The 21,969-nt window shown below is 43.4% G+C and overlaps 1 protein-coding gene across 4 annotated transcripts in view; it reads right to left on the reverse strand.

Moving 5' to 3' along the window:
• Positions 1-21,969, reverse strand: part of MCF2L2 (MCF.2 cell line derived transforming sequence-like 2) — a 503,791-nt gene that overhangs the window by 158,179 nt on the left and 323,643 nt on the right. For all 4 annotated transcript variants that reach the window (XM_056565304.1, XM_056565302.1, XM_056565303.1 and 1 more), the window contains exons 20-21: positions 17,032-17,124; positions 5,978-6,103 (exon numbers count right to left, since the gene is read on the reverse strand). In XM_056565304.1, coding sequence (XP_056421279.1) covers positions 5,978-6,103; positions 17,032-17,124 — 219 coding nt within the window. The remainder of the gene's footprint in view (positions 1-5,977; positions 6,104-17,031; positions 17,125-21,969) is intronic.

A 21,969-nucleotide genomic window follows, 5' to 3' on the forward strand; every position in this document is an offset into this window, starting at 1 on the left:
TTGTGCTAAACGATTACGCATTCAATTTTTTATTTCAATAGGCTCGTCTCCTTTTGAAAATACTTTTTTTTTCGCACCCAAAAAAAATTTTCGTGCCAAAATTTTTCATTCTTGTACCCCAATTGCCGAGTTTTGCGCCACTTTTTAAAACACGTTGGAAACTAGGTGTGGCCACTGGATAGTGGTCTGTAAACTGTGGCCCTCCAGACGCTGCAAAACTACAACTCTCAGCATGCCCATTGTCACGATGCCGGCTGGCAGGTAGTGGATCCTCTGTGCCAGAGAGGGATTGGCGTGGACCGTGCTAGTGGATCGGTTCTAAGTCACTACTGGTTTTCACCAGAGCCCGCCGCAAAGCGGGATGGTCTTGCTGCGGCGGTAGTGACCAGGTCGTATCCACTAGCAACGGCTCAACCTCTCTGGCTGCTGAAGATAGGCGAGGTACAAGGGAGTAGACAGAAGCGAGGTCGGACGTAGCAGAAGGTCGGGGGCAGGCGGCAAGGTTCGTAGTCAGGGTGGATAGCAGAAGTACTGGTACACAGGCTTTAGACACACAAAACGCTTTCACTAGGCACAAGGACAACAAGATCCGGCAAGGGAGTGCAAGGGAAGTGACCAGATATAGCCAGGGAGCAGGTGGAAGCCAATTAAGCTAATTGGGCCAGGCACCAATCATTGGTGCACTGGCCCTTTAAGTCTCAGGGAGCTGGCGCGCGTGCGCCCTAGAGAGCGGAGCCGCGCGCGCCAGCACATGACAGCAGGGGACGGGAACGGGTAAGTGACCTGGGATGCGATTCGCGAGCGGGCGCGTCCCGCTGTGCGAATCGCATCCCCAACGGCCATGACAGAGCAGCGCTCCCGGTCAGCGGGACTGACCGGGGAGCTGCAGGGAGAAAGACGCCGTGAGCTCTCCGGGGAGGAGCGGGGACCCGGAGCGCTAGGCGTAACAGTACCCCCCCCCTTAGGTCTCCCCTTCTCTTTGTCCGGTAACTGCCTCCCCTGGGATGAGGACACCGGGAAAGGATGGAGGGATTCCTCAACGGCAGGCAGAACAGCAGGAGTAGGAATGGGGAGGGAGGGCAGAGGGCGAGACCTGGCACGGGGCAGTGTGACACCAGGACGAGGGCCATGAGGGGACACAGAGGCTTGCCTGATGGGACTGGGAGGGGGGGAGAGGCATTTCTGGGGCAGGCAGAGTCCCTAATGACCTTAGGGGGACCGGGTACAGGAGGAACCACAGGGTCACGGCAGGGAGTACTGGGAACCGGTTTAAGGCAGTCCTTGGAACAAGAGGGACCCCAACTCTTGATCTCCCCAGTGGACCAATCCAGGGTTGGGGAATGGTGTTGAAGCCAGGGTAGTCCAAGGAGAATTTCGGAAGTGCAATTGGGAAGGACAAAAAATTCAATTTTCTCGTGGTGAGGTCCGATGCACATTAGGAGGGGCTCCGTGCGGTAACGCACGGTGCAATCCAACCTGGCTCCGTTGACCGCGGAAATGTGGAGTGGCTTGACAAGACGGGTCACCGGAATGCGGAATTTATTCACCAAGGACTCCCGAATAAAATTCCCAGAGGCACCAGAGTCCAGGCAGGCCACGGCTGAGAGGGAAGAGCTGGCTGAAGTAGAAATCCGAACAGGCACCGTGAGACGTGGAGAAGCCGACTTAGCATCAAGAGACGCCACACCCACGAGAGCTGGGTGCGAGCGTGCGTTTCCCAGACGTGGAGGACGGATTGGGCAATCCACCAAAAAATGTTCGGTACTGGCACAGTACAGACAAAGATTCTCTTCCTTACGGCGATTCCTCTCTTCCAGGGTCAGGCGAGACCGATCCACTTGCATGGCCTCCTCGGCGGGAGGCCTAGGCGCAGATTGCAATGGAGACTGTGGGAGAGGTGTCCAGAGATCTAAGTCTTTTTCCTGGCGGAGCTCTTGATGCCTCTCAGAGAAACGCATGTCAATGCGAGTGGCAAGATGAATGAGTTCATGCAGGTTAGCAGGAGTTTCTCGTGCGGCCAGAACATCTTTAATGTTGCTGGATAGGCCTTTTTTAAAGGTCGCGCAGAGGGCCTCATTATTCCAGGATAGTTCTGAAGCAAGAGTACGGAATTGTATGGCGTACTCGCCAACGGAAGAATTACCCTGGACCAGGTTCAGCAGGGCAGTCTCAGCAGAAGAGGCTCGGGCAGGTTCCTCAAAGACACTTCGAATTTCCGAGAAGAAGGAGTGTACAGAGGCAGTGACGGGGTCATTGCGGTCCCAGAGCGGTGTGGCCCAAGACAGGGCTTTTCCAGACAGAAGGCTGACTACGAAAGCCACCTTAGACCTTTCAGTGGGAAACTGGTCCGACATCATCTCCAAGTGCAGAGAACATTGCGAAAGAAAGCCACGGCAAAACTTAGAGTCCCCATTAAATTTGTCCGGCAAGGACAGGCGGAGGCTAGGAGTGGCCACTCGCTGCGGAAGGGGTGCAGGAGCTGGCGGAGGAGATGGTTGTTGCTGCTGTAGCTGAGACTGAACTTGCTGTAGCTGTGACTGTTGCTGCTGTAGCTGCGACTGGAGTTGCTGTGTCATGGTGGTCAAGTACGACAGCTGGTGCTCTTGTCGGGCGACCAATGTAGGGAGGTCGGCGGCAACTGGCAGAGGAACTTCAGCGGGATCCATGGCCGGATCTACTGTCACGATGCCGGCTGGCAGGTAGTGGATCCTCTGTGCCAGAGAGGGATTGGCGTGGACCGTGCTAGTGGATCGGTTCTAAGTCACTACTGGTTTTCACCAGAGCCCGCCGCAAAGCGGGATGGTCTTGCTGCGGCGGTAGTGACCAGGTCGTATCCACTAGCAACGGCTCAACCTCTCTGGCTGCTGAAGATAGGCGAGGTACAAGGGAGTAGACAGAAGCGAGGTCGGACGTAGCAGAAGGTCGGGGGCAGGCGGCAAGGTTCGTAGTCAGGGTGGATAGCAGAAGTACTGGTACACAGGCTTTAGACACACAAAACGCTTTCACTAGGCACAAGGGCAACAAGATCCGGCAAGGGAGTGCAAGGGAAGTGACCAGATATAGCCAGGGAGCAGGTGGAAGCCAATTAAGCTAATTGGGCCAGGCACCAATCATTGGTGCACTGGCCCTTTAAGTCTCAGGGAGCTGGCGCGCGTGCGCCCTAGAGAGCGGAGCCGCGCGCGCCAGCACATGACAGCAGGGGACGGGAACGGGTAAGTGACCTGGGATGCGATTCGCGAGCGGGCGCGTCCCGCTGTGCGAATCGCATCCCCAACGGCCATGACAGAGCAGCGCTCCCGGTCAGCGGGACTGACCGGGGAGCTGCAGGGAGAAAGACGCCGTGAGCGCTCCGGGGAGGAGCGGGGACCCGGAGCGCTAGGCGTAACACCCATACTGTCCAGCCATGCTAGGAGTTGTAGTTTGGAAACATCTGAAGGGCCAGATTTTGCAGAACTACAACTCCCAGCATGCCTGGACTGTCTGGGCATGCTGAGAGTTGTAGTTTTGCAGCATCTGGAGGGCCACAGTTTACACACCACTATACAGTGGTCTCCAAATTGTGGACCTCCAGATGTTGCAAAACTACAACTCCCCACATGCCCAGACAGCCAACAGATGCCTGGGCATGCTGGGAGTTTTAGTTTTGTAACATCGGAAAGGCCACAGTGTGCGCCCGCACCGCTGATCACCACCTGACCTGATCGCCGCCTGCTGACGCTGATCGCTCCCGCCGCTATTCACCACACCTGCACTGGTTACCCCCGCTCTGTCTGGACTACCATGGGTGGGCAGAGCTGGGAAACTAATCTTTCAACCCCCCGTCCAACATCTGCTATTGGTCGGTCGCTTTCGACCAACCAATGGCAGGGAACTCAAGGAGGTGGCACCCCTGCCACCTCACACCTAACCTTCAGGGTGATAGGTGCTGTCTCAGACAGCATGGATCAACCTTATTTTCCAGGCAATCGGGTCACCAGAGACCCGATCAGCCCAGAATAACCGTGATTTGCTGGTCAGAAATGAACGGCGAATCACGCGATTACCATTATTGGGTGGACTCAGGATCCCCCATAGGCATTGCTATGGGATGCCTGCTGAATGATTTCAGCAGGAATCCCGTTCCGATCACCACCTTGGGAGCAGTGGTCATCGCCAATACGGAGGGCGTACAAATACACCCTCCGTCCCTAAGTACCGGAACGAGAGGGCATACCTGTACGCCCTCTGTCCCCAACATGTAAAAAAAATAAAAAAAAAAAAAACTGGACATTTAACATTAAAAACATGTAAAAAAAAATAAAAATAAAAAAAAACTGGACAGTAAAATTTAAAAAAAATATATATTTTTTTAAACCATCTGAGAGATGGTGTGAAATTCACACCAAATTTTTTATGTAATCTGGTCTCACAGGCTTTGAAAATATCATGTAAAGCAGACAATATACATGGACATGCCCACTCTTACAAAACTGATGTGAACAGTGTAAACCGCGGCACAAAGCTCTTTGAAAATGTGGTCGATACTTTTTTGTCGTAAAATAAAAATTTTTATTTTGCGCAAAATTCTTTGAGAATCTCCCCCACTATAGTGTCTTGCTTGCAGCATCCAACAATACCACTCAGGTCAGCCCCAGATGCCTTTGTTTACTTTCCCTTTTGATGTGTTCTCCTGATGATGTCTGAAACGCACTGCAGCCAATCACTGACCTCAGCGGCAGTTTGAGGTGTGTTCAGGATGTCATCAGTAAAAGCAGAGAGAGTGTGTCATTCAGGGAAGCAAACAGACGTAACGGGGTGAGCCGGAGTGGCTTTACTAGATTCTGAAAACAGAAGGCAGGTGAATATAGGGAATTTTGTAATTTTCTAACAATAGCAGGATGTTATTTTCATTTTGTTTATATATCGAAAACCCCTTTAGGGTCTATTCACACGTTCACTATCATGCATATATTTGATGCGCAGGATTTGAAGCCGCAGATTTAAAACGGTGTTCAGTCATTTAGTTTACATTGAGCTCTGCAGCATAAAATCTGCAGCTTCAATTCCTGTGCATCTACTGTAATATGCGCAGGATATTGTACATGTGAATAAACCCTTAAGGGTACGTTCACACCTACGCAGATTTGATGCGCAGGATTTGATGCACAGAATTTTCTGCTGCAGATTTCAATGTAAACTAAATGACTGAGCACAACTTCTAATCTGCAGTTACAAACCTACATGTGTGAACGTACCCTTAAGAAGATATCTCAAGGAGGAAATTTTTTCTAAATACCTGGACTGCTAGAAAATCAAACAATAAACATGACTCGGAGTCCCATGTATCTCACTTTGTTTCACCGCCACTGATTTCTTCCTGATCCGGCCAGGTCCGCAGCGATGTCCTGCCTTTGCCAGCGATAGCTGAGCCGCAGTGTGTTGCATTGAGCCAAGGTGACATTGCCAGTCAGCCTATCCCCAGTCAAGGCGGGACATCGCTGTGGCCGGTGATTTGCTGACCAGCAGGGTGACGCAATGACCAGGCAGAGGAATGGAGGGAGATACCGGGATACTGGCGGAGTGGCGGCAGGTGAGTCATGTTTATTGTTTTCTTTTCTTGCAGCCCAGGTATTTAAAAAAAAATAATTCCTCTGTGAGACGACTTCTTAGTGCTGCCACGCATTGAGGGGGTGTAGCGTGATGTCACGAGGGGGCGGGGCTGTGACCTCACGATACTCCGGCCCCTGTATCGCCCGTTAGAAGCCACAGAGCATTTTTTGCTCCGTGCAGCTGGTGGACGGGGGTGCTGCAGGAGTGATTGCGGGGGTCCTCAGCGGCGGGACCCCTGCGATCAGACATCTTATCCTCTATCCTTTGAATAGGGGAATAGATGTCTAGGGGCGGACTACCCCTTTAAGAACATGTATGTTCTTTGAGTACCCCTTCAAAGAACATCTACATACATGTATGATAAATTTGCGGTTTCCTTAATAAATACCTCATATCCAGTAATGGCTATTTGGTGCATAGAGTCATTCACAGATTTTATAATATCCAACACTGTTGCAAGGGCTTCTTCTAATTCGGCTGTTCCTTCAGAATTTTTGCTACACTTAAGCATTTCCTATTGTGAAAAATCACAAAACATGCCATTAAGAGTCCAATATAAATTATATGCAGGTCATATATAGTCACAATCTCACATGAGTACAACCCTCATATTTTTGTAAATATTTTATTACATCTTTTCATGTGACAACACTGAAGAAATTACACTTTGCTACAGTGAAGCAGTGCAATGCTTGTATAACAGCTTTTAATTTTGTTGTCCGCTCAAAATAACTGAAGACTCAGCCATTAATGTCTAAACCTTGGTAACAAAAGTGACTACATCTTGGGCATGGGGTTCATCAGAGTTTCACAGGTTGCCACTAGAGTCCTCTTCCACTCCTCCACGACAACATCACAGAGCTGGTGGGTGCTAGAGACCTTGCCCTCCCTGATTTTAAAGGGGTACTACACTGGAAAACCTTTCCTGCTCTGGACATGTTCCTTACATGGACAGAGGTTTCAGCAGAGAGAACTGTGGGCAGACACAAAGGAAATTAAAAAGGAAAGAACTTCCTGGGGATCATACAGCAGCGAATAAGTACTGGAAGCATTAAGATTTTTTTAATAGAAGTCATTTACAAATCTGTTTAACTTTCTGGCACCAGTTGATTTAAAAAGTATATATTTTCCAGTGGGTTACCCCTTTAACCCTTAAGGACCAGGCCCATTTTGGCCTTAAGAACCAGACCAATTTTATTTTTGCATGTTCGTTTTTTCCTCCTCACCTTCTAAAAATCATAACTCTCTTATATTTCCATCCACAGAGCCATATGAGGGCTTGTTTTTTGCGTCACCAATTGTACTTTGTAATTACATCAGTTATTTTACCATAAAATGTACGGCGCAACCAAACAAATATTATTTATGTGGGAAAATTTAAAAGAAAACCGCAATTTAGCAAATTTTGGAAGGTTTTGTTTTCACGCTGTACACTTTCCGGTAAAGTTGATATGTTTTCTTTATTCTGTGGGTCAATACGATTAAAATGATACCCATGTTATATGCTTTTCTATAATTGTACCGCTTAAAAAAAAATCTCAAACCATTTTAACAAAAGTTGTATGCTTGAAATTGCCCTATTTTGACCACCTATAACTTTCTAATTTTTCTGTATATGGGGCGATATAAGGGCTAATTTGTTTGCGCCATGATCTGTAGTTTTTATCAGTACCACTTTTGCTTAGGTTTTTCTTTTTATAAATTTTTTATTAATTTTTTTGGGAATAAAATGTGACAAAAAGCAGCAATTTTTCAAATTTTTTATTTTTTACGTTTACGCCATTCACCGTACGGGATAATTAACAATATATTGTAATAGTTCAGACTTTTACACATGCGGCGATACCAAATATGTGTATTAATAATTTTTTTTACGCTTTTTGGGGGGCAAAACGGGAAAAACTGACATTTAACTTTTTTATTGGGGAGGGGATTTTTAAAATTTTTGAACTTTTTTTTATTTTTATTTATTATTTTATACACTTTTTATGTCCCCATAGGAGACTATTCATAGAATTCAGTTGATTGCTAATACTGTTCAGTGCTATGTATAGGACATAGCACTGCTCAGTATTATCAGTGATCTTCTGCTCTGGTCTGCTCAATCTCAGACCAGGGCAGAACACCACGGGAAACGGCCGGAGCCAGGTGAGGGGACCTCCGGCCGCCATGCTGGATGATCAAATCCCTGCCGCAGCGCTGCGGGTGATCCGATCATCCATTCAAAGTACCGCACTGCTGCAGATGCCGTGATCCCTATTGATCACGGAATCTGAGGGGTTAATGGCGGACATCCGCGCGATCACGGATGTCCGCCATTACCGGCGGGTCCCTGGCTGCTGATAGCAAATTTGATGCAGTGTGCAGCATCTGGTCTGAGCACTGTCAAGTGATCCTCTACTCCTTTAACCTCTGCAGCAATGCTGGCAGCACTCACATGTCTATTTTCATAAGACAACCTCTGGATATTACACTGAGCATGTGCCCTCAACTTTTTTGGTCAATCATGGTGAGGCCTGTTCTCAATGGAATAGAATACGGAGGAGACACACCTGTATTAAAGCATAACTTTTACTAGTAACTGTATAATATAATAATAACAACCCCACAGGCATCAACATATGGCCCATACGGCCTAAAATAGCCAGACTACTTGTAATCAGGGTATGCATCAAACAAGGGCCAAAGGCACAAGAACAAGTAACAATGTACTGTACTGTAGGTAACCGATTCTCAGTGATAAACACAGGTGCTTACCTATTAGACGTTCTATGTGATATCATAAGTCGCCCATGGTGCATCCCTGAAGAGATATCCAGTGAGGAGCAGTGGTACAAAAAGAAACTGGCAAGGAGAAAAATCCCTGTAAGCCCTGTGTGTAGAGTAGTGTAATCTAAGTCTGAACTCGCACAGGGAACCAGCGGAGCACCCGCCATAATAAGGGCAACCCCTGCCCTGATCTACCCTTTGAAAAGAACACCCCATATGTGATGTACCCCTACGCGTTTCATGTTGCTAGCCAACATTCATCAGGGGATGTAGACACAAGGTGTGGGAAATATGAACAAGAAAGGGTAATAAAGTCACTCATGGTATATAGGAGTAAGTACTGAGGAAACATACAGGCGTTAAGATCCGGAGTGTCCCGCCCCAAGGTCCAGGGGGGGGGGGGGTGTAGTACAGTGGTCCATGCTGGAGGTGCAAACACTATGTGTCAAAACACCTCTACCAGTCTAGTAGCTAGTAGTACTAGTTTTGCTACTAGTTACAGACTATTATACAAACAATACCCAACCAGCTCAAACTACCCATAGTATCTTAAAACATGGTACAGACTGGTAGAAGTCCTTTGGCACATACTGTCTGCACCTCCAGTATGGACTACTGTCCTCTGTCTGTTCCAGTTAGCAGTAGCCCCCGCCCGGACCTTGGGGCGGGACGTTTCGGAGCTCAACTCCTGTTAATATGGTGCTTTGTTTTCTCAGTTCTTAATCCTATATACCGTGCGTGACTTTATTACCCTTTCTTGTACATATTTCCCACACCTTGTGTTTATACCCCCCTGATGATTGTTGCCAGCAATGTGAAATGCGTAGGGGTACTTCATATATTGGGTGTTCTAGGGTGTTCTTTTCAAAGGATAGATCAGGGCAGGGGTCGCCGCTGGTTCCCTGTGCGCGTAGGACTTAGACTGCACTACTCTAAACGCAGGGCTTTCCAGGGATTTTCTCCTTGCCAGTTTCTTTTTGTACCACTGATTCTCGCTGGATATCTCTTCAGGGATGCACAATGGGCGACTTATGATATCACACAGAACGTCTAATAGGTAAGCACCTGTGTTTATCACTGAGCATCGGTTACCTACAGTACACTGCTACTTGTTCTTGTGCCTTTGGCCCTTGTTTGATGCATACCCTGATTACAAGTAGTCTGGCTATTTTAGGCCGTATGGGCCGTATGTTGAAGTCTGTGGGGTTATTATTATTTTATACAGTTACTAGTGACAGTAAAGTTTTAATACAGGTGTGTCTCCCCCGTATTCTATTGTTCTAAATTACCTGTTTTTAATTGAGTCACAGTGCTACCTGAGTGTAGTGTGGATTGTTTTTGTTCTCAATGGAACCTTTCAGGTAACACCACTGTATGGTCTTGCCCGCTGTGCTGCAGCTCAGATTAAGGGTCTTGGCAATCTTCTTATAGCCTAGGCCATTTTTATGTAGGTCAACTGTTCTTTTTTTGTCTTGCCATGAGGTGCCATGTTGAACTTCCAGTGACCAGTATTAGAGAGTGTGAGAGCAATAACACCAAATTTAAGACACCTGCTCCACATTCACACCTAAGACTTTGTGACACTAATGAGTCACATGACACCAGGAAGAGAAAATAGCTAACTGGGCACAATTTGGACATTTTCACCTAGGGGTATACTCACTTTTGTTGGCAAACGGGCTGCACACTAACAACTTTACATTGTAGCAGAGTGTTATTTTTTAAGTGTTGTCACATAAAAAGATATAATAAAATATTTACAAAAATGTAAGGGGCAGACTCACAAATGAGAGATACTGTAATTGTTTTATGTTTACAGTCATAATTATAATGTTGGTCAGTTGTAAAATTTAGCACAGATTAAAAAAAATTGTATAAGGCTATGTTTACAGAGATTATCATAACCGCACATTTAATAAAGAGTGCCCTAAAATATAACTTTTACTGCTATGCATTAAAAAGTAAACAATAAATAGTTTAACAAGTAACAATACTGCACATAACGTCAGGCTATGAAAAAGCACACTGTGTGTACAGATATGTGTATTCATCACCCACAAGGAGATGGCGTCATCAAGTTAAACACAGCTAATAGTGCCTAAATAGTTTTCAGAGGTATTGTGTAGTAACTTCTCCAATTGCACAGAATGAGGAGGGAGATGGATGATTAACTTGATGACGTCATCTACTTTCGGGTGGCGAGTCCACATTTCTGCACACACAGTGTGCTTTTTCATGGCTGGTGTTTTGAGCAATATTGTTACTTCGAACACTATTTATTAGTTTATATTGATACTAGTATAAGTTATATTTTAGGGCACTCTGTGTTAATTGTGGGGTTATGATAATTTTTCATGTGATGCCGATCTGAGTACCTACTTACCCGTTAACATTGTGATTTAAGTATAACAAAAACACAAATCAGAAGACATAAACAGAAACATTTTCAATATCATAATATAGAAATTAATATTAAGAAAAATAGTAACCGTGTAAAAAAAAATATAGACTATGTCTAGTTGTGTGGCAGATGCCCCCCTTCTTTTTCCACAGCCAATTGGCACACCGTGCAATATCTTACAGGGCCAGGAGCATGTACACTGGTAGGTGAACTGACATGGATCCTGTGTCCACAATCCTGTAAATCTGACAACTTGTAGAACAAACAACAAATGGATCCAACAGGTTGAGTTAAAAAAAAATATTTATTAACTTTAACTATTTATTGTTTCCATGCATTACAAAAAAACGCATAGTACCAACCGAAACACGAACACACCTAGGCACCCATATTCATTAAGGTTGCCTTGGTAAAAAAAAAAAAAAAGATAAAGCATTTCATGTTTCAGCTGCTGAGCATTTTTTTTTATTTTATTTTTATTTTTTGAATGCATAGACACAATAAATAAAGTAAGATGTTTTTTAATTGCAACTGCTGGATCCATTTGTCGTTTGTTCTACAACTGGTTGGTGACCCTCATAACGGTAGTGTGAAAAAAAGCTTTCACACTACCGTTATGAGGGTCACCAACCAGAAAGCTGAACAGCCTTCACACACCTGAGTAGAAAGTTAATTTGTGAATGTGTTTATTGTATTGCCATACACACAAATAGAAGAAAAAAAACATGTAAACCCACCAATTTCTGCAGGACAGTTGCAGATATAATGTGCATAGGGACATCGAAGAGAGGAAGTCATATATACATGTAATCCCTTCCTCGCTGTTTCGAGTAGTATATTATTACTCTATCCCTATTAACATAAACAAGCATGCGCAGCTGAGCCAAGAATGTTGTGTCTGCTTTTAATTTTATTTCTAATAAAGCATAATATTTATCGCAGTTGAGCACTGTCAACATGGAATTGTAAGACATAAAATGTAGGAGTATCCCTGGTGAATTATTCTTTGTGAAAATCTTTTAATACCCATATCTCCCCACAGTACTCATAAACTGAATGTAGATCACCTTTGAGTTCAATGGTAATTTTAGGTTAATGTGGCTGGGTAATATAATTATACAGCCCTGGAATTCTACAAAGGACCAATGGCTGTCTGCCACATTGGGTATTGGTGTCATTCATTGGAGCAGTAGTAAGCTGTGCATAGTTGTTATCCCTGTCTTGATCACAAAAGCATAGCAATATAGTAGAGCCAGGTGTTAAATTATAGGCTCAGTGTAATACCTTAATAGAATAATATTCGTAGATTCAGATTTAAGTAGTTCTGAAAAAAGATCAAAAGAATCCTACAATTTTCCTTTTCAAGAGCAGCTGACTGGCTAAGGGAGACTACGACTATGTTTCATCACAGGTTTTTTTCTGTAGTGTTTTTTGTTTTTTTTTTAAGAAGAAACTGAACATGTGAAACTAGGATGTTGAATAAAGGAACTTTCTAATCTCCTGCTAAAAAAAGAAGCTAAAGATATGTAGATTAGAGCCCTGTAGCCCTGCACTCCTATAATATCTTAATTAAAAACAAAATGTAAGAAAGCATTATAATTCAGAATAAGAGAGGTCATTCTTTTTAGGGTGCTTTCACACTACGATTGTAGTGTACGGTTGCTGCATCAGGTTGGGAGGGGCGAAAACCGTCCGCTCCCGTATCCCAGCCGAATCCGGCCCGAACCCCATTCATTTCAATGAGCCGACTGGAGTCAAATGCTGACTCCGGTTGTCTCATTTTCCCCCGAATACGGTTTTCTGACCGGACCTAGAACCGTGGTATACCACGGTTTTAGGTCCGGTCAGAAAACTGTATACGGGGCAAAAATGAGACAACCGCAGTCAGCGTTTGACTCCGGTCGGCTCATTGAAATGAATGGGGTTCGGGCCGGATCCGGTTGGGATACGGGAGCGGACGGTTTTCGCCCCTCCCAACCTGATGCAGCAACCGTACACTACAATCGTAGTGTGAAAGCACCCTTAGCCAGGAGTTTCTGATTAAAGGGATATTCCAACCTCAGGTAAACAAAAACTAAAAATATTGTAGAAGCATATATCTTTGCTTATCCGTCTTCCCAAGTACTGAAACCATCACAAATCTAATTGTTTTGTGAATCTGTGGGTCTCTTCCTAGGTCAGATAATCACGGTGCTTCTTCGATGAGCAGCTGCTCAATACTAAAATTCCCAGGATGCTATGGTTTTACTTAGCTTTTCACCACAGCCCACTCACTCTGCTCATTCTCCTCCTATAGTACTACCAGTTTCTGCCCACAGCTGCTGCAGAACATTGCTCTACACAGCAGACTCTCTCTCTCAACACAGCAAGTCTGCAAACGGTGCTTATTTATTCCCTATTAACTCCCCTGCCTGTGGCATTGTGTAAACACACCTAATTTTTCCCCTCAATGTCCCAATAAAGATATATGTGAAAAGTGCCTTGCATAAGTATTAAACTCCCCCCTAGGACTTTTTGCCCATTTTGCTACTGTTACAAACTGGAATTCAGATAGACTTAAAGGGGTACTTTGGTGGAAAATGAATGCATGGTGCAAGAAAGTTAAACAGATGTGTAAATTACTTCTAATTCAAAATATTAATCCTTCCAGTTCTTATCAGCTACTGTATACTACAGAGAAAGTTGTCCAGAGCAGGAGAGGTTTGCAATGGAATTTGCTTCTACTCTGGACAGTTCCTGACACGGACAGAGGTATCAGCAGAGACCAATGTGGTCAGACTGGAAAGAACTACACAACTTCCTCTGGAGCACACAACATCTGATAAGTAATGGAAGGCTTAAGACTTTTAAATAGAAGTAATTTACAAATCTGTTTGACTTTCTGGCACCAGTTGATTTGAAAACTTTTGTTTTCCACCAGAGAACCCCTTTAACCCCTTAATGACTCAGCCCATTTGGACCTTAAGGACTCAGACAATTTTATTTTTACGCTTTCGTTTTTTCCTCCTCCCCTTCAAAAAATCATAACTCTTTTATATTTTCATCCACAGACTAGTATGAGGGCTTGTTTTTTGTGCGACCAGTTGTCCGTTGTAATGCCATCACTCACTTTACCATAAAATGTATGGCGCAACCAAAAAAATACTATTTGTGTGGGGAAATTAAAAAGAAAACCGCAATTTTGCAAATTTTGGAAGGTTTTGTTTTCACGCCGTACAATTCATGGTAAAAATGACATGTGTTTTTTATTCTCTGGGTCAATACGATTAAAATGATACCCATGATTATACACTTTTCTATTACTGTTGTGCTTAAAAAAAAATCGCAAACTTTTTAACCAAATTAGTACATTTAAAATCCCCCTATTTTGAAGACCTATAACTTTTTAATTTTTCCGCATAAGCGAAGGTATGAGGGCTCGTTTTATGCGCTGTGATTTTTGGGATAAAATGTTATAAAAAAGCAGCTATTTAGGACTTTTTTTTTTTACGTTGACGCCGTTCACCGTACGGGATCATTTACATTTTATTTTAATAGTACGGATATTTACCCACGCGGCGATACCAAATATGTATATAAAATATATTTTTTTTACACTTTTTGGGGGTAAAATAGGGAAAATGGGACAATTTACGTTTCTATTGGGGGAGGGGGTTTTTCACATTTTTTTTAACTTTATTTTTTAACTTTTATTTTTACACTCTTATAGACCCCATAGGGGACTATTTATAGCAACCATTCGATTTCTAATCCTGTTCAGTGCTATGTATAGGACACAGCACTGATCAGGGTTATCGGTCATCTTCTGCTCTGGTCTGTGGGAAGGCAGATCAGAGCAGAAGACTCCCGGAAGACAGCGGAGGCAGGTGAGGGGACCTCCGGCTGCCATGCAGGATGATAGGATCGCCGCGGCAGCGCTGCGGGCGATCCGATCATCCTGTTAAGTGATCGCGATGCTGCAGATGCCGTGATCTGTATTGATCACGGCATCTGAGGGGTTAATGGCGGACATCTGCGGGATCGCGGGTGTCTGCCATTACCGGCGGGTCCCTGGCTGCGATCCACAGCCGGGACCTGCCGCGCATGATGCCGGCATTGCTCCTATGCCCGCGGTTATGCTCAGGACATAAATGTACGTCCTGGTGCGTTAAGTACCACATCACCAGGACGTACATTTACGTCCTGCGTCGTTAAGGGGTTAAATAGACTTTTACAAATTAAACACCACAACATGCAAAGTACTTTGAAAGTGCAAATAATCTTTTGTTGTGACAAAAACAATTTGGAGAACAAAAAAGTTGGCATCTGTTGGATACATAAGTATCCATGCTGCCGTTTGTTCAATAATGTTCTCTAACAAACTCTGAGGCCTTTACAGCACAGGTATATTTGTACTAAGATTGAATTTCAGACAGGTGGAGCTAATTTAGCCCCTTAAGGACCACAACGATCGCGGGGTGCTGCTGCTTACCTGGGGATCCGGGGGGGGGGGGGGGTCTCACAAAGACCCTAGGTCTGCCTAAAGTTTAATGTCTTACTGTGGCACATCCTCAAATGCTGCCTGACCGTGTAAAACTGAAAGGGCAGCATATTACTGCAATACTTTGGAGTACTAAGTATTCCAAAGCATTAAAAAAAATGGAAAAAATAAAATAAAAATACATTTATTAAATAAATAATTAAATAAATAAATATAATTAAAAATAAAAATACATAATGTGTAGGGTCATATGGAGCGCATCCGCAGCATATTACATGCTGCAGATGCCCTGCCGGCAGTCACAATAGTAAGCTACCTGCTGCAGCTGGGTAGCTCTTTGTGTCCACTCATAGTTGCGGCGGATTTCCCCCTAGCAGTCACGAGCAGCCATACTGAGCTACCCAGCCACAGCAGTGAGCTCGCTCTTGTGACTTCCGGATGGGCATCCGCAGTGTGAAATACGCTGCGGATGCACTCCGTGTAACCCTAGCCGTAGTAAGTATTTTTCTACAAAGGCCCCATTCATCCTGCGTTTCTGCAGTGTGTTAGAGGTATCCATCAGCATAACGTCAAAAAAGTGATATCAATGTATACTGTAGCAGAGCTATAAAAACAAGACTTCTCCTGCACTCACCGCTGAAAAATGGACTCTCGACTCCTAACTGGAACAACCGGTGGAAGGGAATCACATCTAAACACAGATTAAAATATCAGGCAGAAACCCTACATGCGATAATGTTAATGCCAATAATGCATGTTATGCACCGTCCTGGGGGACTAAACACAGTCTTCACCTGCACAGCTCTCTCATGCACCCTCTTTGATGTCGTGAGGTGGGAGATTATGTCATTCCGGCCCCGGCATCAGCACAAGTAAAGGACCCAAGAGAAAGAGGGTCTGGATGGGCCTCTTCCATGGGCACTGTCAGATCCCAATACTTTTTTTTTATGTTGGTAATGATTAAAACTAAAGACATTTTGTGATATGGTTGTTTAAATTTTTGTAATACTTAATAAAGAAAACGGCTCCGGAAAACCACACTACTAGGGGACCCATACCTACTGGGTGACTAACTAGGCCAACAGCAGCATCACCCTTGGTTAAAATTTAAATCACCCCCCTTTTCCATCAAAAAAAAAAAATTTTCAACTGTTAAAAAAAAAAAAAAAAAAAAAAAAATGTACATACCATATTTGGTATCGCCATGTGTGTAATTATCTGAATTATTAAATTATCACATTCCTGATCATGCACTGTGAGGAACAAACACATTCAAAATCCCCAAATTGCTGATTTTTGGTCACATCATCCCAGAAAAATTGGAATAAAAAGTGATCTAGAAGCCAGAACTACATAAATGTGGTATCTTTAAAAACTACAGCTCATGGCACAAAAAATAAACCCTAACACAGCGTTGTAGGTGGAAAAATAAATGTACATTAGTATATATGGTGTTTGTTTCTTGTGTGTGCAGATATTAGGTCTTTGTACATAGAAAATTATTAGCTTCAATTTACAAACTGCTCTTTATAGTGCTTTTTTAGATCAGTTTAGTGCATCCCTGGAAAATGATATAGGAAAGTGCATAGAGAAAAGGCATACCCACAGTGCACCAAAACTGCATAGTGTGAATAGTGTATAGACAACATCACTGCATACAGTAAATATTCGGGCCTATGGAGTACCTAATACCCCAATTGGGACAGTGGTATACTCAGAAAGGACATAAATCAGTATAATTAATTAAAAATATAGGTTTAAAACACATAAATAAAAAGTCTAGAAACTATACCTTTAAAAGCAACTGATACTTGGTGATTCTCTGGACCGGTTTCAAGAGATAAGCATCTAAAGAAAGTTTGTGATCCAGTTTCCTTTGACATTCCTTTTAGAAAGAAAAGCAAATAAAATGTAAAAAACATAAAAGCTGTTCAAACAAAATAACTATCATAAAAAAGAGATGTGAGTGCAGTTAAATATACAACAAATGTATTATTACTATTACCTCCTCTAAGGACAAGGCTCATGAATGCTTCTTTGTCCAGGACACACTTTACCGTTTTGGTATTGCTTCATTTAATATGACAATAACATTTAATGGCTTTGCATTGCCATTAGTAGGCTATGTTCACACGTAGCATATACACTTAACACACACAAAGAAATATGAAGGTAAAATCTATCCACCTTGTTCTTCTTTCAATCATTAGACACAGCATACAATTCCCAGTGAAATCCACAGCATTAGGTGCATATTTTATGCAAAGAAACTTGCTGATTACACACTGTGTGAACATACTCAAACCAGGTGCATCACTATAGGGGGTGGGCTATTGGGGCTGAAGCCCTGCTTTCAAAACCCTGGGTCTGACTTTTTGTTTATGTATCATTTAATGTGATTAGTGGTGTTGAGCGGCCATATTCGAATTCCCGATATTTTGCGAATATATGGACAAATATTCGTCCTATATTTGCAAAATTCGCATATTCGTAATATTCGCGTTTTATTTTCGCATATGCGAAAATTTGCGTAATGCGAAAATTAGCATATGCAAAAATTAGCATATACAAAAATTAGCATAAGCGAAAGTTCGCATATGCGAAAATTAGCATATGCAAATTTTTGCATATGTGAAAATTCGCACGCCTGTCTCACACAGTAGTATTAGAGCCTTCTTTACACTACACAAGCTGGAAGCAGAGAGGGATGATCACTGTGATGTGTACTGTGAAAAAAAAAACGAATATTCGTAATTACGAATATATAGTGCTATATATTGCGAATATTCGCAAGCAACACTAGTGATTAGTAAAACAATTTTTAATACTGCATAAGTGTTTGTGTTTGTTTTTTTAATATTGGTCTCAGTAAACTGAATTTAGTCAGTAACAGTATGATAGAAATATGGATGGCGATAATATTTCTCCCTGTATCCAGGGCCGGATTAAGAGCATCATGGGCCTGGTGCTGAAGATTGTGATGGGCCTTTTTATTGAAGTATATAAAATGAAAACGCAACACAAAGCAATTTTGTCATGTTTTATGCAAACTAAATTACCAGGATAGCTGAATATATGATAGTGTATGGAAACTTTGCATATCTTTATAGAATCTGTTCTTTAGCTTTAAAAAAAAAAAAAAAAATAAAAAAAAAAAAAAGAAACAACTCACTTTTATGGGGACCCAGAGTGTCAAAGAGGTGTGGTAGAGGGTCCCCTATTCCCCCCCCCCAGACTGTAACACCTATCCGATGTGATGTCACATCCGCTGCTTCTTTGGTTAACACGCAGGGGTTGCTTGCCAGCGACCTATTGACATTCTGTGCATGCGCCATGAATAGGGATTGTGGTTCACAAGTGGTAAATCTGAGTTCACACCTGTCAGACTGCTCATCCATCACAATCCCCATTCACAGTGCATAGGGGATGCATGTGTCAAAGAAGGTGCGGAGAAGTGTTGCAGCCCTGTAGCCACACCTCTTTCACACTCAATGCATCCCTAAAATTTTTTTTTTTTTTTTTTGTGAAATAAAGGATCAAACAACATCTATGAAGATATGCAAAGTATCATACACCAACATCTTTTTTGGCTATGCTAGCAATTTCATATGCATAAGGCTTCTTTCACACTGCTATTAGGACACTGCAGTATGACGGCCCCCGGGGGAGAAAAATTACTGCTTGCGCCGACTTTTTCTCCTGCTAGTCCCGATACAAAATAACGGCGCCCGACTGACCCCATTATAGTAAATGGCAAGGTGACAATTTCTCACCTAGCTTTTTCATGCTCCTGAATGGCATATCTGCTTATCATAGCTCAGCTATTACAGATAGATTTACCTATAACTTTTAGTCTAATCTGTCTATAATAGCTGAGCTATGATAAGCAGATATGCCATTCAGGAGCATGATAAAGCTAGGTGAGAAATTGTCATCTAGCTTTTCTGGGCTCCTGAATGGCATATCTGCTTATCATAGCATAGACAGCTTTGACTATATATTATAGGCAAATCTGTCTATAATAGCTGAGCTATTATAAGCAGATATGCCATTCAGGAGCCCAGAAAAGCTAGGTGACAATGTCTCACCTAGATTTTTCAAGCTCCTAAATGGCATATCTGCTTATAATAGCTCAGCTACCATAAGCAAACATGTCATTCAGGAGCATGGAAAAGCTAGGTGAGACATTGTCACCTAGCTTTTCTGTGCACCTGAATGGCAAGTCAGTTCATGCCTGGTGGACTAGTGGTACCTTTGGGGGAAACTCCAGAGGCAGAGAGGAATGTGAGCCGGCAGCGGGACCTCAGGCAGGTGGCAGCTACAGCACACGCAGTAGTTTTTTAAACTTAGCGGGTGCTGGCCGAATGGGGGGGGGGGGGGGTTAAAGAGGAGTCTCCAGGGTTGCCATCAGAAATTTCGGAGCCCCTTACACAGCTTCAGGCCTGGGACCCTCATCACCGCCCCCCCCCCCCCCCCCCTCCCGATGCCCTACTCTCAGTGCCCCTAATAATGCTCCTCCTTAGTGCCCTAGTGAGTAGGTTAGTGTGTTAGGGAAAGGGTAGGCGGATGGGTGGTGGTGGGTAGGTAATTTCCCTTCCCCTATTAGTGTTAATGTCCCCATTAGGTAGGTAGTAGGTTATGCCCCTGGTAGGTGGCAGGTAATGCCCCCAGTAGGTAGTGCCCCCAGTAGATAGATACATAGATAGATAGGTAATGCCCCCAGTAGATAGTGCCCCTAGTAGGTAGGTATCAGGTAATGCCTCCAGTAGGTAGTGCCCCCCCCCAGCTGAGTGGTGCCCCCAGTAGATAGTGGCCCTAGTAGGTAGTGGTCCCTGGTTGGTTGTGCCCTCAGGTAGGTAATGCCCCCAGTATACAGTGAGTGACCCCAGTAGATAGTTCTCCCATATAGGTCATGCAGGTAGGTAGTGTCCCCCAGGTAGGTAATGCCCCCAGTTGAGTAATAATGCCCCCAGCTAGTTAATAATACCCCCAGTTAGGTAATAATTCCCCTCACATAAGTAATGCCCCCAGTTATGTAATAAAGCCCCTCACATAGGTAATGCTCCAGTAGGCTAAAAATGCACTAGTTAGTAAAAATTGCCCCCACGTAGATTTAAAAAAAAAAAAAAAAAAACATCATAAAAATCCACTGAGCTGAGGCCAGGCTGTCAGCAGCCTCCGGAGCGGCGCGGGACTTCTCTGGCCAGCTGCGTGATGTACGTACAGGAGCCGGAAAATGCTACAGCCTGTACGTACATTGGGGAAGATTTATCTAAACCTGTTCCGAGGAAAAGTTGCTGAGTTGCCCCTAGCAACCAATCAGATTACTTCTTTCATTTTTAAAAAGACCTGTGAAAAATGAAAGAAGCGATCTGATTGGTTGCTATGGGCAACTCAGCAACTTTACCACTGCACAGGTTTTTATTAATCACCCCCATTATGTACGCAATTTGGGAAAGCTGGGTCACTGGCAGTACACAGTGCAGGGCTCACAGTACTTCCCCAGCTTTATGGACTGCCTGTCACTCAGCTTTCCCAGTCTCCTGAACGGAATGTCTGTATGGTGAAGCAGCCATGTTGGAGAGATGAAGTAACAGATGTCACACTAGTATTCTGCCATTCAGAAGTCATATAAAGCTAGGGAAATGCTAAGAGTACTAGTGTGACATCTGGTACTTCACTACATAAAAACATGTTTTCTTTCCAATGTGGCTACTTTACCAGACAGATATTCTCTTCAGAAGTCTGGGAAAGCTGGGTGACAGGCAGTACACATAAAGCTGGGGAAGTACTGTGAGCCCTGCACTGTGTCACCTAGCTTCTCCAGTCTCCTGAAGAGAGCCCCCATACACCCATATGGTGCCCCACACAGGGAATACACTGATACATACACATTACACAGATACAGACACATGCACTTTACATGTGTACAATTTCAACACTAACAGACATACACACAGGTGATACATGACCTATATACACACACATATGATACATGACATATATACACATACATACACACAGGTGATACATGACATATATACACACACAGGTGATACATGACCTATATACACATACATATGATACATGACATATATACACATACATACACACAGGTGATACATGACATATATACACATACATATACACACAGGTGATACATGACATATATACACATACATACACACACAGGTGATACATGACATATATACACAGACATACACACACAGGTGATACATGACATATATACACATACATACACACACAGGTGATACATGACATATATACACATACATACACACACAGGTGATACATGACATATATACACATACATACACACACAGGTGATACATGACATATATACACATACATACACACACAGGTGATACATGACATATATACACATACATACAGACCCACATGATACATGACATATATACACACATACATACATGATACATGACATATATACACATACATACATACATACATACACACAGGTGATACATGACATATATACACATACACACACACACAGTTAGGTGATACATGACATATATACACATACACACATACATACACACACAGTTAGGTGATACATGACATATACACATACACACATACATACACACACAGTTAGGTGATACATGACATATACACATACACACATACATACACACACAGTTAGGTGATACATGACATATACACATACATACACACATACATACAC

The sequence above is a fragment of the Hyla sarda genome, chromosome 3, assembly GCF_029499605.1.
Source record: "Hyla sarda isolate aHylSar1 chromosome 3, aHylSar1.hap1, whole genome shotgun sequence".
Taxonomy (NCBI): domain Eukaryota; kingdom Metazoa; phylum Chordata; class Amphibia; order Anura; family Hylidae; genus Hyla; species Hyla sarda.